General features: G+C 44.7%; 1 protein-coding gene across 3 annotated transcripts in view; it reads left to right on the forward strand.

Moving 5' to 3' along the window:
* The first annotated feature begins 925 nt into the window (after window positions 1–925).
* ephb2b (eph receptor B2b) overlaps window positions 926–16,931 on the forward strand; it is a 124,184-nt gene continuing 108,178 nt past the window's right edge. For all 3 annotated transcript variants that reach the window (XM_027024339.2, XM_027024347.2, XM_027024355.2), the window contains exon 1: window positions 926–1,474. In XM_027024339.2, the coding sequence (XP_026880140.2) occupies window positions 1,420–1,474 (55 nt within the window). In that variant the 5' untranslated portion in view covers window positions 926–1,419. The remainder of the gene's footprint in view (window positions 1,475–16,931) is intronic.

The raw sequence follows: 16,931 nt of genomic DNA on the forward strand, positions 1-16,931 counted from the left end.
TTTTTTTTTTTTTTTTTTTTTTTTTTTTTTTTTTTTTACCGAAAATTATAATGCAAACCTCATCTTTCAGTTTTAAATAGTTTCATTTAACATGATCATTTAGGGGTGAATCAAAATGTTTAAAGAAGAGCACAGCAGACACATAAGGTCTGTGACTCAGTATACAGTATAATAACAGAATAAAGTCAACCTGCAACTCTTGCCAAGAAATGCTCTTTGGAATAGGTGATTTGGAAAATAACACCCTTCTTTCAGCAAGAGGATGGTTCACTTTTTCACCCCTAGCACAAAGGAGGGTATGAATTATGGTATTTAACCAATTCAGAAAAAGCCTTTCACTTTATATTTGTGTCATAGACTCGATACAGAAGAGAGAAGAGCTCTGAATTGTGCTTTTATGTCTTTGTTTACTGTAAGGAACTGAAAAAATATGCAAAACAAAACAAAGGTAACAGAAGTACATAAATCGACAGCTGAAGGCAACATTACTCTCAAAGTGGAAAGTAGCGAGTGTTCAGGAGTCGTTTGGCGACTGAAGTCCCGTCTGTGTTCTGTTTACGGTTTATTCTGCCCCCTTCCCAATTACTTAGACAGGCAATGACGTGAATCTTATATTTTATCTTCCCCACTCCTCATTCTAAACGTTATCATCAACGGGTCGTAAGAAGCGTCGTAAGGTTATTTGCTTATGTCATTATATTCAAATGCGCTTTAGTGCAGCTGTCTTTTAATCTGGCCATGGCAGCTTTTCTACTGAGAGTGAAATATTTTACACAACCTATTATAGTTATTCGTATGCCGAAAAATAATGCGTGTTTTGTCTACTCAACTGAGCCAATAAACATCATTTATGCATACTTCACCTGCCGAAAAAATAGAATAAAGTCTGATCGAATAATGATCGTGTTACTAAGTTTTACCTCCTTACCTGAAGACATCTTTTTACCAAAAAGGGGCCATTGTTTATCCAACAAGCACCAGTCTCAAGGTTTTCCATAATATCGAACAGTGTAACGACCATTCATCGATGATGCTGGAAAACAGCTCCCCTCTCTTGATTGACAGCAGGGGGAAGATTTAGGCGCAGGGTAGGTTGTCCTCACGCTTTTACAGCCCCAAGAACGGAAAACGCACCCATTCGGCTCCGATACATTTGGCCATTACGGACTCCGCGGCATTTCTGCGGCGATTTTGCTCGCCGCTGCGTGTTTCAGGAGCACTGCGAGCGATTAATCGGACGCCACGGCAAGCCCCCTTGTCTGCTCCGTTTGGTTTGGTCCAAACTTGGTCGGGATTGTAGTTCTCCGTGGATGACAGCGTGTCCATTCAGTCGCTCCGCGCCCGCGTCCGCTCTCGATGGCTTTCGGGCTCTGCTTTATCTGAATGACCGGACGTCTGATATTTTCTTCCTAAGCACCGATGATGGATATCGTATGGATTTTATGGATATTGCCTTCAGCGCTGGCTATTGAAGGTGAGCCGTGCGTTTTCGTGGGTTGGGGAACAACAGCCGGAGAGTTGCTGCTTTGAATAGCGTTTCACAAATATTTGCGAGTGTTCAATGAATACGCATCAATAAGATTACTGAAGAAGAAGAGTTAGTTTGAACCATAGATGAAGCTTTGGGCAAACACAGTTCCGTCCTTTCAGGTATGCTGTTTTGGGTTTTTTTTGGACTCGGCAGTCACGTACTACATTATAAATGTACATTTTACTCAGAACTGCGCGCCCGAAGGGTCCCCCCCTTCACCTCTAATAAACGGTGGCGTCTGCTGTGTTGGAGTTAAACCCTTTCATGTGCGAATAGTCGTTGTACATTATTCGTGGTGTCACGGGGGCTCTCTGCGCCGAATATTCGCCGTTACGCGCGAGTAAGCAGGATGCCGGACAATGAAACGAGCCTCGCAGGACAGAAGCGCACCGCGGCACCAGGTCAGACTGGAGCCGCGTCCCCTGCTTTTGGCAAACCGAGTCTACACGAGCAGGTAGAAAAGATCCCCGTGTGTTCAGCACTGTGACTGGTGGCTATGGTCTGGTGGCGTGGTCTGTCACGCATTAACATGCCGTGCCAAGAACTTACTCTTTCTTTTAAGCAAAGAAAATGAAATAATAATAATAATTATATATATATATATATATATATATATATATATATATATATATATATATATATATAAATTTTTTTTTAGAGATATATTTCCAGTGGTTTTGTGAAAGAAAACTATTTTGAAGAATGCACATCAAAAAATATTTCCCAAAAAGCAAATAAAGAAATCTTGCTTTGAGATGAATAAATGTGGTCAGAGGTGAGGCAATCAAGAATAGTTTTATTTATATTCATATTTTGTGGCCCGCTGACAGCCCTGTGAGGCCCTGAACATCATGAATTTTATTTAACCGTAGAACAAAAAACTCTTGGATTATGAGTCATATCTGTGCAACACAAAGCTCTACGCTCCTGACTCCTGACGTGAGATGGCCTGGTCTGCTTCTCCTTGCACCTAAATGCCTTAGATCAGGTTTTAATAGTGTAGCATATTTTAAGTGCCATATTTCTTGCAGAGCAAAGCATAGCAAAGTTACCACTGCAAGGCTGTTTATAACAACACTTCAACTGTTATAGTTGCTTCTGGATTTCAAACACCTCGAGTGCTTCTGAGTAAAAGTGGATTATTTGGAAAGAGGTCAGGCCGTTTTGTCTCAGCCAACGACACCCCTGGGCCAACTCTTAAAAGATGTTTTTTTTTCCAGGAGTTTAAGTGTAAATGGATAATTATCATGCTGACATGTGTAACAGTGGTAATAAGATTTGTTTTGTTTTTTTATTTAAAAAAAAAAACAAAAAACAAACAAAAAAACCTTAAACCAGTACTGTATTATTACCTTTAAATAGACTACTTCTTACTTATCTGATACACTTGTGAGTTTTTGCAATGAAAACATTTTATAGCAGCAAGTGCCCTCAGAGGTCAAAGAATAGTTTTATTTGTGTTCACGTACCGTGGCCGTCTACGGGCACTGTGAGGCCCAGCTGAGGAAGCAGCATGTGGTCTCGTGCCGTGCACGGCTCCGAGGACACCTCCATCTTTTCTGCTGTTGCTGCCCGACGCTTATAAAAGACGCGACGTTCTTCAGGGTTTTCTTCTGTCTCTATTTAAGACCTCATAAAATGCTGCAGCAATAGAGTAAAGAATTATCAGCGTTATATTAGTGTACGTCCTGGGTTCTTGATTCGAGGCAGAAGCAAATTTTTTTTCCCTATAAAATCATTGGGGGTTTATTGCATTTATGAGTTGTATGTGAATTTTGAATAAAAATCAATATTTTACATCAGTTTTATTGCAATATAATATACAGCAGTTAGTCATGTTGGAATACCACCTTGTAATATTTTATGAAATTGCATCTAAATAGTACAATCATTTTATACAGTTATATGTTGAAATGGTGTTTTCTGAACACATTTTAAACACTATTTGCTGAGGATGGCATCAGCTGAATATGAGGATATTCTGTGGTTAACAGGCAGATTTTGCTTCTGTATTGGTGAATTCATGATATGCACAGATTTTCTCCCACTCTCAGTCACACTAACGTTCGGACCAGTGACTTTGACACGTTGGGGTTTCGCATACAAATTTACGAGTTGAAAACAAGGTCAGTATCGCTTCACTTCGTTTCAGAAAAAAGAGACATGGGGTAGCCATGATCACTTTAAATATTATTCTATGTAATAAATAAAATAAAGCTACCCACATCACTTCAAATTCAAAACGGGTAAGGGGTTAATGAAGGGATATTTTTTTCAACCTAACTACAGGTCTTGTCAAATGGTTGCTGTCCTTTTCGAATATGTGCAGTATGTTGGTTGGCCAAATATAAGCAGTATGTTCTGTATTTCCTGACCACTGTGCATGCAGACCAACTGCCCGAGCCGCCGCCTGTCTTCACTGCTCATTATGAGGGAGGCCGTGTCCCTGAGTGGCGTGGTGGTCTCCCGCGGTGCGCGGCCCCTCTTCAGCTCGAGAAGCGTGAAGGCACGGCACTTGAGCATGCAAGGCCTCCATTTGAGAACCGCCCAAGAGATAAGACAGACAGCTTTCCACCGATAGGTGACTTGTTGGATGTGTTCCATGGGATGTCGTCCGTCTCGGCGGCGCTGAAGTTCTTCCCTGCCTTTGGCCTTCTCTCATATCGAAGGGAAGCAGGCTGCGTCTCGCTGAAGTCAGGACTGTGTGGGTTCAGTTCGTGGAGCTTTGGTTAAATGAAAGTATGTCCAGTATGTAAATACATAAAAATCTGTTGATGCTTATATTTGCCTAAGTGCATTAAATATTATAATTGTCTAGGAACATCAAATGGCAGTGCATCTTAGTAAATTATAGGATCAAGCACAATGGTATATGATTACATATTTAATTTACAACATTTAAACTGGGAGAAACATGCTGCGTGGTGTGTGCTGTGTAACTTCTCACTCCATGTGACAAGGTTCCATCTCAATTAAGGCCATTATAAATATTGTGTTTCTCTAATTCTAAGTGATTTGTCTCTTGGTAGTCAGGTTTGGCACGTTATATTGCTTTTTAATGAGGGTTTCTGGTTTCGCATATTTCCAAATAGCAAAAAAAAAAAAAAAAAACATGATACATTGGCATGGGTCTGAAATATACCAGCGTCTAGAAAACATCATGGTTTTAGGTATTTTTACACAATCTTGGTATTTCCTTCCCAAAGCAATGGCAGAGATTTATTTTTATAGGTAAGACGTGAGCCATCCAAAATAATTGATTCACCTCCATGCACTCCCGTGTCTCGTCTGAGCTGAATTCGTCCGAGTTGTCCCGAGCCGCTTCGTGATGTTCCCTGATGCTGTTTCCTATCAGCGAGAGCAGACTGATTGTAAATGAGTCGTGGCCATGTGGGCGACGGTACAAAGCACACGTAGCTCTTTCAAATGTCTGGAGACCCGGTGCCATAAAATGTCAACAGAAACGTACAGGCACGCAGTGGGGCTGGACTCGGGCTGCTTCTGAGGTGTTTTTTTTCCAACCTGAAAATACTTTTGACAGTAGTAACTAGGTCACATATCTCTCGCCATTTCTGACCTTTATATATTTTAAAATTTAAGCTTTTTAATAATAGTCTAAACTGGGTGATCTATTGTATATACATGGATCATAATTAGCAGTTGTATTTAACATCCAAGCGACAGCCTTTAAATTACACTGAATCCTAAACATCACGAAAAATCCATAAGTCCCCATTAAATTTTTTTTTTTAGCTTTTTGTGAGAAAGCACTGTTCAGTGAAGCGTTTAAGATCTATTGCCATAACAGTCTGAAGAACACACATAGAGAGGGCAAGATGATGAAAGCTATTGTTTGATAACTGTTGCTAGCTGTTTTCGGCCACTTCCGTCCCGAAATGCCTGCCAAGTTCGAATAATCTGCTTTCAGATGTAAATGCGGGCTGCCTGCTTCCAACTGTACACAGAGTGTAGGCCGCCGAGTCGTAAGCCTACACACACACTGCATGCTTTTTTGGAAGGGTAACAAAAGCCAGAGCATTTTTAGGGTTGTGTGTGTGTGTGTGTGTGTTTTGTGCCTGTTGCGTTGCGCGTGTATGGATTTGTGCGTGCGTGCGTGCGTTGGCGGGGGGGGGGGGAATGGTATTAGGTAAAGGTAGAACTAGCAGATGCTCACAGCGCTGTGTTTTCACCATCAGGCAGCTGAGCAGACGTGGGCCGACCATCTCAAACACCTACCACCCCCCCCCCCCCCCCCCACACACACACCTACCCCCCCGCCTCCACAGTGGGTTTCATAAAGGCTCCGTTCCCACTCGGCGCCTAATCCACGCTGCCTGCCGTTCTGCCATTGTAACTCTGCATGCAAAATTTCAATTAGTGCTGGTACCAGTTGTTTCTCTGGTGAACCGCCGTCGAATTTCACCGTATCACTATAGTCTTGGTATTTTCAACCGTGAATTCTTTGAAAATAGGTAAAAGGGTACAGGCAACAGCTGTTCACGGCGGTAGTTTGGCTTCATTTAAAACAACTTTCTGTTTTTGCCAGGCTTGTGCTCATTTCGTAGACCTTCTAAAATACTTTCATAACATAGTGCGCGACCAGTAGGGGGCGCTGAAAATAATGCATGTCTCTCAGGGAAAATGGTGACTTGCTGCAGTTTACAGTATTACTGTATTACTCCATTACACGCACATGCATATACAAACAAAACAAAAAAACCTATTTGGATACAGTTTTAATAATGTACAGGATAGTTCTGAACCGTGTAGGGAGAACTCTTGTTGTTAACACCCAATCTAGCCACAGTCTCACGACCCCCTACACCACATGTAACATAACCTGCGATTATTTTTTACGATGAAACGTTACCTTTGAGCATAATAGCGAGCTGCATCGGTCGTGTCCAGACGTTTCGCCCGGCGCATTCTGTGAGCAGGAACGTAAAGGGAGATTCCAGTGGGCAGGATGGATCAGTTGCTTCCCCTGCGACATTCCTGCCCTTCGCATCGAGCTGTGCAGTGATATCATAGCCCCCCCCACGCCACACCGAGACCACCGAAATCAATCTCCCTTCAAAGCTCAGCCTTCTCCTTTTAATGAATCACGGGCACACAGCGCCATCATAAACACGTGCTGTTTGCTAAAACACGACACACTCTGCAGATGGTAGTCAACTCTCGGTTTTGATGTGTGAGTGAAAAAGGGCCAGAATTGCTCTAATTGCATGGCAGTGCATGTCAGAAGTTTTCTCAGAGTGTTATTATTTGACTCGTGGGCAAGTTGTCACCCGTTCGCAATTGACGTCCTGGCCTTAGCACCACCAGAAGCAACGTTCTCCTTTCAGCAAGCAGTGAGGCCTTTTCAGTTGGAATTTTTTAAAATCATTTCTTAAAAAGATTTATGTAGCGCCTTGGGCAAGACTCTTTACGAAGGGCAGACACCGTAGCGCGGGGCTGCCTTTCAGATGCCTTCCGACCGGGCAGAGTCACCAGGGCCGTTTAGATTCCACTTCAGTTTCCACAGTGAAACTGCATCAGGTCCAGACACTGACGCAGGGCCCTGGCCTGGCTGATGTCAAGACTGGCCTGTCATATGGCGGGAGTTTGTTTCTCTGATGATGCTAGCAGGCAGTGCTTTGTAGTGGAAGGAACATTGATTGCTTTCACATGGCCCCAGTTAGCCCTTGTGCCAACCCGGTAGCTGTGCAGCGTGGAAAAATTATTAGCGAGCACAGTTTGGTTAATTCTCGGTCAGTCCAGATCTCGATCTCAGAAACGGATTACTTCCACAGAAGGCTGAGCAGAGAAGCGTTGGCGACAGATAAGTGTCTGTGACACAAAGCATTCAGGAGAGAAGCGATGCATTTTTCATTTAACATCACTTCTGTTAAATTGTGGGCTTATACTGAAAAACTGGCTCTGGCTGAAAGGAGTATACCCATTACTCCCTGGAGTCATGGAGTAGGACTCCACAAACTCCCTTTGTATCAACCTGGGGACTCCATGGAATTGGGAACAAATGAGACCTATATGTTACTGATTCCTTTTCTCAACTAAAGATCCATTAAAGGCAGAGCCGTGGGCCTTGTGGATTTTAGGCGATGTTTTTTTTCTTAAAATGGTCAAACGATAGCTGTCTTGTTTCACCTTGGGCCGCTAATCGTTTCAGTATGCAAAAAAAGTGACTTGTCCGCCCTCCGAACTTAATTATGTCTAGGAACATTGCGATCGTTCTTTGCACAAGCGCAAGTGTTAAGGTATACGTGACCCATATAATTCCACATAATATATAAAATCGTACTTTAGCAACAGAGATTATTTTTTGGCCTAGTTTTTTTTGCTGTTTTTTTTAAACTATGTGTGCTAGCAGTGACCAGATGCAAACTGAAACGCTCCGTTCTATTCACAGGCCCCTGTGAAACGCGTTCCAAATGAAACGTGGCCAAAAGTCGTAAGTGATGGGGTTGGCCGTGCAGATGCACGCCGGTAATATTCATTGCTTGTTTATATAATGTAATGCCTGCCCATTGCATTTTCCAAGTGCAGATCACGAAAACTCACATGAGAGGGCCCGGGCGCAGCTGGCGATTTTTGTGTGTGTGTGTGTGTGTGTGTGGGTTCCTCTGTCCCAAACTGTGATCCCTTGCCGGAGAGGCATTATTTGTTTTCACTGCTCGCTGCTGCACGCAGGACCACGCGCTGTGATTTTTTACAGGCCGCGTGCAGCACTTCGAGCAGTTTCGCTAATGAAGTTTTACTTGGCTTGTTGCGTTTTGGGGCTAATTAAAAGAGTACAGTCACATCAGTTCAGCTCTCCCGATAAGGGCTCCCAGCAGCTGGGCCTCTGTTCCACTTTTTTTTTACAGTTGCCTATGATAGATTTGTTTTAAAAATACGTGACAGCTTTGGTGACCCTCATCCAAAAACACCCCCTCCAGACACACACACACGCTCTCTGGATTAGTGTGTTGTCTCCCACAGACCTGTGCTTTCTCAGGGCCGAAATAAGTCTGATTACGACCTCACGTGCGCAACAGCGGGACTCACACACGACTCACGGCCCCAGTTAGTCAAATTTTTGGGCCCAGCGATGCCCTTGTTGGTACCCCTCTCTCATGTGGTTTGTCTAGCGCATACAGTGCGTCCTCCCTTGGGATGATCACAGGGACGGTTTTTGTTATGGCAACCCTGGGCCATGTCACTTAGAATACAGGGCTGTCATGCCAGCTTTTCTGTATGATCTACACAACAAAAAGGAAAAGAAATGTAGGCAAGAAAACTACAAAATCAAACTGGAACAGTTCGTTACAGAAACAGCACCATTCTTCCGTTTTTAGACCAAGCACGAGATGTGCTTATTACTTATTATATTATTATTATTATTATTACTTATTCTAATATCATTGTTATATGAATCACTAGCCTGAATATAAATTAAACTCTAAATTGTCAGTGCTAGTAAAATAATGCATAAAATACACCCAAACCCTATATAGTATTCAACAGAGAAGTGAATACATAGTCAATCACACAAAATAATTCTATAAAAAATATTTTAATGGACTACAATAGAGTTTTTGTCAAGATCATAATACAGAATTATTGAATTACCCAGAATCACCTGTGTCAATGTCACGATCAGATTATATCTTCTATTATGTTTGTGTCTTCTCGTCTGTTCTCCTCGAGGGTGAAAGTAAACAAGGCAGAGAACTATTTAACAATTAGTTACCCACAGATTGCCAGCAGTGTGTTAAAAGCCCGGTGTTGCAGTTCACTGCTCCAAAGTGTAAGTTTTCCACATAACACTCCCATCAAGGAAGGGCAGAGAAACTGATCCAGGAAGTCAAGTCCCAGGAACTCAGTATGACCTACTGAAACCTGAACCGACCGAGGCCTGAACCATTGAAGCCTGCACTAGCGAAGCCTGAACTACTGCAGCCTTAACCTGCTGTGGCGTAAGGACTAGCGACTTGGTGTGCACCGTCCCCGCCGGGACACACCAACTGACCTTTATATTCAACTAGTGTTGAGGGGTGCAGTTTTAGCCCTTTGAACTGCAGTGGCGCTAACACCACCCTGAGGATGCCCTCGGTCCCACAGTCTCTCCTCTCTAGAAGGGCAGACGGCTTCGTTTAATAGACCCTCTTTTCTGTGCGGGTGACAGAGGTCTTTACGGGCCTGCGTCGTTTCTGGAAGTGGGAATAAAATCGCTTGCCTCCCTGAGCTGCCCGTTACCAGGTTTTTGGCAGACACTCCTTGTCAGAGATAGGGGGCAGACCCCAACAACCACTGACTGACGCTAAGCCATTCGGCACGCTTTCAGAGCGACGTGTTATTGGTCGTCCCTGTCTTGTTCTGTCCTGCACGGGGCTGTGGTCGTGCATGGAACCCACATGTGGCCCTCCTGTGTGGAGAGGTCTTCTCTGTGAACTGCAATCTATTGTCGTAAGCACACGGGTTGGACTTGAGAAGCTTTAGAGCCACATGTCAGGAGGCTAATTTAGAGGAATTTTCCTCTACGTCTGTAATTACGACGCTCGCTGTACTCTGGCGAATCAGATTGTAGGTAAATAAATCAAGCTTTAGCCATCGATCCGTGACTATATAAGCATCGCCTGTCAGTAGAGTGTGCATTTGCATTCCCTGTCAGGCCCTGTTAGTGTCTGCCTTCACATCTCACTCTGTTTGTTTTCCTGCATGTCTGAGACTGTTTTGGCAACACAGCGCGAGATGGAATAGCTCTGGTGTGTGTGTGTGTGTGTGGGTATACCTCTTCATATGATTAGCACTCCTGTGCCCACTCACAGTGCTCCACTGACCCTATTAGTTAATCCACACGCTGCGATCTTCCTAACGTCAATGACGTGTGGACAGTAGCAAAAAAAGAACTCTTCCCAAGTGCAACCTTTCCCACATCTTTCCTTCATTAATGTTTTTCAAATGTATGACTGACCTCAGCGGCGTCTGCGTGCTCTGAGACAGTAACAGGCCTGTGCACATGAAGGGACTCCGTAGGACGCACCGACTGTGGAAACTGCCTCTTGTAAACGAGGCAGGCTAATTAAATGAGCCTCTCGCTCAGAGACAACGCGTGGCAGGGAAGAGGCAGTGTCACGGCTGCAGGTATTTGTTTGCATATAATTCCATTAGCTTGGCACACCGGGAATTAACAGAGATAATGGAGTGACTCACCCCCGTGGCTGGTACACGACTGCTCTCAGACTGGAGAAGGCAATTCTCCGAACAGCAGGACTCAGTAATTCAAAAGAGATCAAGGACACATTTCATTCTTCCTTTAAATTCATACTTTTTTGAATCCATTTCTTCTTTTATTTACTTATTGTTCGAGCGGATTTAGTTGTAGTGCAGATTACAATTTGATGTTAATTTTCTAAATAAGAAAGAAAAGAAAAGATTCAAAACCTTTATGTTGATACTGCAATAATAAGAAAAGGGCGCTGCGTTATCTAGAGAGCGAAGACGGAGCGCTGCAGCTGAAGAACTCTTCAGGCTTTTTTCCTTGAGGGTTAATTAACTCTGGTTCGATAAGTCTGAACTGCCCTGAGGTGGAGCCGTGAATATTCCGGGCAAAATGAGCCATGGTAAGCTGGTAAGATCTGAGGGATTTTGGATTCACAGGGTGGGCTGTAACAGATTCTAGGTTATCTGCACATTTTCCCGAGTCTTTGAGGCCTTTGTGTGTGCTTTCCAGAAGGCTGCTAGTCACTTGGCCTTCCTCATAAAGTCTCTCCTCCTCTTCGGAATGTTCTCGCATTGTCCCTTGATGTAGCTTTCGTGACGCATTTTTACAATGTGAATTGCAAGTTAATAATTTTGCATTTATTCGTAGATCTTAAGTACATTCAGCCGAATGCAAATTTGAGTACGAGAAGCCTTTAGAATGCTAAACAACTGATTATTTGTGCTTGGCCCTATCAATTAGAATGCAGTTCAGAGCCACGGCCATCATCAACTCTGTGAACTCTCCAAAGCTTGAGGCACTGGGAGGATTTTATGAAGTCTGAGTAATGAGTGGTCATTAGTGCTTGCTTTTTGCAGTGTGAGTCCAGAATCACACACACACAGACACACACACACACACACACACACACACGCACACCCATGCAAACATGCGCACAAACAAGCATACAAACACAGTCATACGTGAAAACATGTACACGCACACACGCACACGCACACAAACAAATACACTCTCACTTTCTCTCTCACACTCTTTCTCTTTCTCTCTCTCCCTCACACACACACACACACACACACACACACACACACATGCAAATTGAACTCAAAATTTGCTGAAATCAGTGTATTAGTGGAGAAGGGAAGAGACCTCAGCCAATCAGACCTCGCTTATGTGTATTTCTGCACATTGTGCCTTTCGGACTCACACGGCCCCTTCCATTCTCAGTCCTGTCCAGATTTTTCTGCAGCAGTGTGGGCCTGTACACCCACGAGCTCCACCCCGCCAAAACCACGAGAATCTGCCAGCGTGCGTTAAGCACCGACTGGGACTTGGACTACCGCAGCCTGGCCTGTACCGGACTTGCACGGCTCACTGAAACCGCAGCGAAATGCAGGAATCCGAGGTGTTCATTTACCACCAGCCTTCCACAAGCGCCCGCCTTTCAGACAGAAGATCTACAGGGCCCCTCGAGACACTCCGCGGAGATCCGCAGCGACCCGCCCGGGCCTGCGCAATAAATCGAACCAGCAGCACAACACGGGTCAACGTGTGAAACATTGCTGTTCCCTCCGAATGCTGAATGGTGTATTCAGCTGCAGTTAACACAAGCTGTTGTGCGTCTGAGCTGAGGCACCCTACCCATTTACCCACAATCCCACAGTGCCATATCCAGCAACAACGGCCGCCTCGCCGTGGATGCCGGGCACCGCCGGCGCCATCTCACTGGGAGGCGGCGATTACGCCCCGCCTGACTGAAAAGCTCCGGGATCATCTGTAAATTGGATCTCTCCTTGGTAGTTTTTTTTTTATCCGAGCTCTCATCGCTTGTGTGGCTCCCACCTCTGCCGTTCCTATCGCAAAGCGTAGCAGGGTTAATCAGTCTGGGGAAATAAACATTCCTATCCAGTCAATTTCCCCTGTTTATGAAACGGCACTCCCTGGGGGAGTGGCTCGCATATCAATTACACCACCGTGTGACCTGATTTCTCTTTTGTTCTCCGTTACGAGCGTGAAGTCTCCGGCCTCAAGCACTGGCAGAACGGGCTCGGCCCGGTTAAGAGACGCGGTTCCGTGGAGCCTCCGCTCTGCTTCCCGAGCCGGGCCAGTCCTCATCTCCCTGCCGTCCTGCCGTTTTTGTGCCGCACCCTTTTTGCTACTGATCCGAGCCTTCAGTCTCACGAAGCTTTTCCTCATGCTCCGTTTGGCCATGCACCACTGTATTATGTCTGTCAGTCAGAGTTTTTTTTCTTTCATTGTTAGATTAAGCAGTGTGTCATTAAGGGGGAGTGTGTGTGTGCGTGTGTGTGTCGGGTGGGCGGGGGGGTGTATTAATCTACAGATCATGTTTCAGAATTGTTACGGTCGCGGGAGCTCTGGAGATGACTAAAAGCTTCTCCAAACTTAACGCGCTTTTGAGCAGCTGGTGACATGAAGATCTCCTTCCGTTGCAGCCAGATTGTCTCTAGATGCGTTTCCTCTCCGTCTCTCTCTCTCTCTCTCTCTCTCTCTCACTTTTTCTGGGATTGTGGTGAAAAGTGGCAGACACATTGCGTGCATGTGGTAACTGAATGACTCCCTCGATGGGCTCCGTCAGAAAGACTGCCATAAGGATTGATTGGAAAAACATGTCTGGGATTATACCCCATTCCTTTTTTCCATGTTCAGATTTGGGTAAAGTATGTATCAGTTTAAAATTTTTTATTTTTTTTTATGTAAACATTCTTACGGTGCACCTACCTGAGTTTCTGAATCCTGGGCACTTTTGATTGATGCGTCTCCTCTAAATTCAACAAAGTGCCCTCTGCTGTCCCGGAAGAGGAATGAGCTCGGGACTCCTCCTCCTGCACCACGTCAGATGGTCCTTTGTGTGGAGCATATGGCCCAGGCTGTTGCGCGTAACGTGTGGCTGGCTGATGGAACACCTGCAGAACTGGCCTTGGAGGCATGTTCGTTCTGCCGCAGCCTCTGTGGGAGCAGGAGCCTCGCAGGCAGATTAGCGGAAGAGGTGTGAACACAGGGTCACGGGCTTGGGCAGCCTTTGAACCCTCTACCACCAAAAGCCGACGCCTTTGGGTTCAGGAACACGACCCAGTGTATTAGTTGAGCCTTTACCATAAAGGTTCATTGTTCTGCATAAAGTCATGCATTAAACTCACACTTCTGTAACCCTTGAAGTGCTAAAGCTGTTCTTTGGCTGGTGACATTTCCTAAAAAAGACAGCAGGGAGACATCGATGCCCATGTTTAACATTAACGTGCTGATAACATTTGACACATTTTAGCACTTGGATTCACACTTGCCCCACTTTGCCAAGACGGCCGCCTCACTGATGCGGTCCAAACCTTTGAAAGATTTTAAAAGGGCAACAAACAAATCACGGCTCTGCCAATTCCTCCAGCAGTCTGCCAATTTGTTACCACTTTTATACTGCTTGCTCATTTTTAAAAGCCAAACCCTCCTATTGCACAAATCAGCCTGAAACCTCTAAAAGGTTTCTGATAAACAACAGCCATCACAGAGAGATTTACGCTATTTAAACTCAGGAAAGAAGGTGACGGGATGAATGTCTGTGCTGGAAAGAAGAGGAAAATGAGACTCCCCCCCCCCCCCCCCCCAGCTAGTCTTTGCCCTCGAGCAAGGATTAGTGTTGTCTTGTATGCTGCTTTATCCACCGAACGATGCTTTTATCCTTCAACTCCTTAGCCACCTCTACCTGCCATCGTAGGTGATGTTACCGTACCCCCCGTTACCGTGACACCATGTCTCTTACACTTCCGCTCTTCGGGGCCGTGCGTTTAGGTCGCGTTTTGTCCAAAAGCCTGGCTGTGATCGCTAGCTGTCACGTGACTGCGGCTGGTTAACCGTTTTACAGACGTGAATGTTCTGATCCACCAGCATCACATCACGGTACTGTCGTGTAGTTTAATCAGACCTGCATGACCGCTTCACCTTACTGTGATTAGGGCTTGGCAATGCGGCTAAATTAACACTGCGATCACTTTGACCTAAAATTGTGATATTTGATATATCAAGAGACCTTAATTACTGAAGGCAGATCTCAGCACTACAATGTCATTGTAAACCATGGTTTAATTTCATAGAAGTCACATAGAAGTGTAATTTCAAGAAGTTCTAAACTCGGTATGTATTTATTTTCAAAATATTATTATAAAACATTTGAGAAGGCGAAAAGGAACAACATGCTTGTTTTTGGCAGTTTGTATCTCATTGTCTTATTTATCCGATTCTATATATTGTGTTTCATGTTCCCTTCTTTACTGACAGCCAGATATTCTCTCGTTCTCAGTTCGTTTTGTATATGGCCAAGCTATTTTTATATTGGCAACAGTTTCCATCCAAGATAAAAAAATAAAGAAATTGTCTACGAAAAATGTTAAAACCCTGTGAAAGTTTTATTGAATGGAAAGGGCATTTGTTGGGTAATATTTTACAGATAAAAAACAAAACAAAACAAAAAAACTCTCCTTTTTACTTTAGCATGTAGTTGATAAAGGCTTGCGGTTGTTGTAGCTGCACAAGGATTTTGTGTCGCGATGGGATTTTCGTCACGTGGCTCTTCCAGAACTCACCCACAAAACAAACCCCAGCAGGCAAAGTGCGCAGAACAGAGGCTGTATCGTGGAGGAGTCGACAACCGTCCCCAGTTTCACTGGAAAAGTGAAGGGGGCACTATCAAAGAAACACCAGTACCCTTCAGGATTGGATAGATTCATAAATATAATAAATAAGCATAATAAATAGAATAAATACGACCGTATACATGTGCGTAAATGTGGACCATGGCACATTAAAGGCACTTTGCAGGCTTATTATTAGCTGAAACATAAACCAATCGGCCAGTAAACTCGCCCGCCTGGTGGATGCTTGTTTGCCTTCCTTTAGTAGGCTTTGAAAATGTCAGCGAAGCCAAAGCAAAGTGTGTACACTTTACAGTAAACGCATGAAATGCTGGAAATGCGTCTTCGCGTTTCCGTCTGACGAAACCAAACAAAATGCACTTTTTTTTTTCATTTTTATTTCAGTTTGTGCAACATGTACAAAACTCCGATCAAAACAGTCCCAGGTGTACAGACCGATAGGGCTCTGTTGTAAATATACGTATATAAAGAAGTCCTGGGCAGGGTTGTTGTAATCTATGTAATATAATGTGATGCTAACCAGAGTACCATTAAGTTCATCACGTCTGTAAGTAACGCTTACTTAAAACTTCACTCCGACACGTGTGCGCGCCTTGTGTGTTGTATGTCTAAGAATACACCTGTCAAGTAGCTCCGTTCAACAAATCTCCTGCCTACAGTTCAGTTCAGTCTTTTTATTTTTTTATCGGCTGTTATTTGTGTCCGTAGCACAGTTCACCCGCGCAGCGCGATCCGTCGCATTTATGCAGGAATTTCTGTAGAGTAAATGATGCAGGATATTGCTACAAAGCTGCTATCAGTTACGCGCACCACCCGTGAGGTTCAAACGATCTGGTTTCACGCCACGCAAAAGTGGCCCGTTGAGCGTAAGGCGGTGGGAGCTTTTCCGTTCAGATAACGAGGCACGCGTGTCACCACCACGCGAACGCCACGGACACACGAGGGGCCCGAGTCACTGTTGGATGCGGTCACCCGGTTTGGGCCGCAGCCTAAAGGAGAAAGGGTGTGTGTATGGGCAGTAAGAAAGTCGGGTTTGTTTTCTCTCTGTAAGCATCGGGCGGATTTTATCACCCAGAAAGGGTGTTTGTTACGCTCGCTGGAGACAAACACAGGTCTCCGATATAAATAACGTCTCCGTCGGGGTGGAGCATGCCTTTTGAAAAATGGAGAACGGAAAGCCCCTCTGTGACTTATATTGGTTTCACATTTAACCTCTTCCCTCTTCGGCTGTTTAAATTTTAAGCGCTGACAGAACATTCCTCAAGATGACTGGCAGCACGGGGGAGCGTTGCCGCGCGCTTGCGAGCGAGCGACCGGCCCTTACAAGCGCTCGGCAACTCTCTGCTATAAATAGCAAAGCCGACAGCAGTTTGCCGTCGGAAGGGCAGTCGGTTTTGCACTTGTGGTTTAACGCGACGTGCTCGAGAAGAAAAAGTGCGAAACAGAAGCGGTTTAAGCCGTCGGACTATTTCGGTTGCTGTGTGCGCGCAGACCTTCCAGACGGTATCTTTAAATCTCTGCAGCTGAGGGGGAGATG

This window comes from Electrophorus electricus, chromosome 20 (genome assembly GCF_013358815.1).
Source record: "Electrophorus electricus isolate fEleEle1 chromosome 20, fEleEle1.pri, whole genome shotgun sequence".
NCBI classification, from domain to species: domain Eukaryota; kingdom Metazoa; phylum Chordata; class Actinopteri; order Gymnotiformes; family Gymnotidae; genus Electrophorus; species Electrophorus electricus.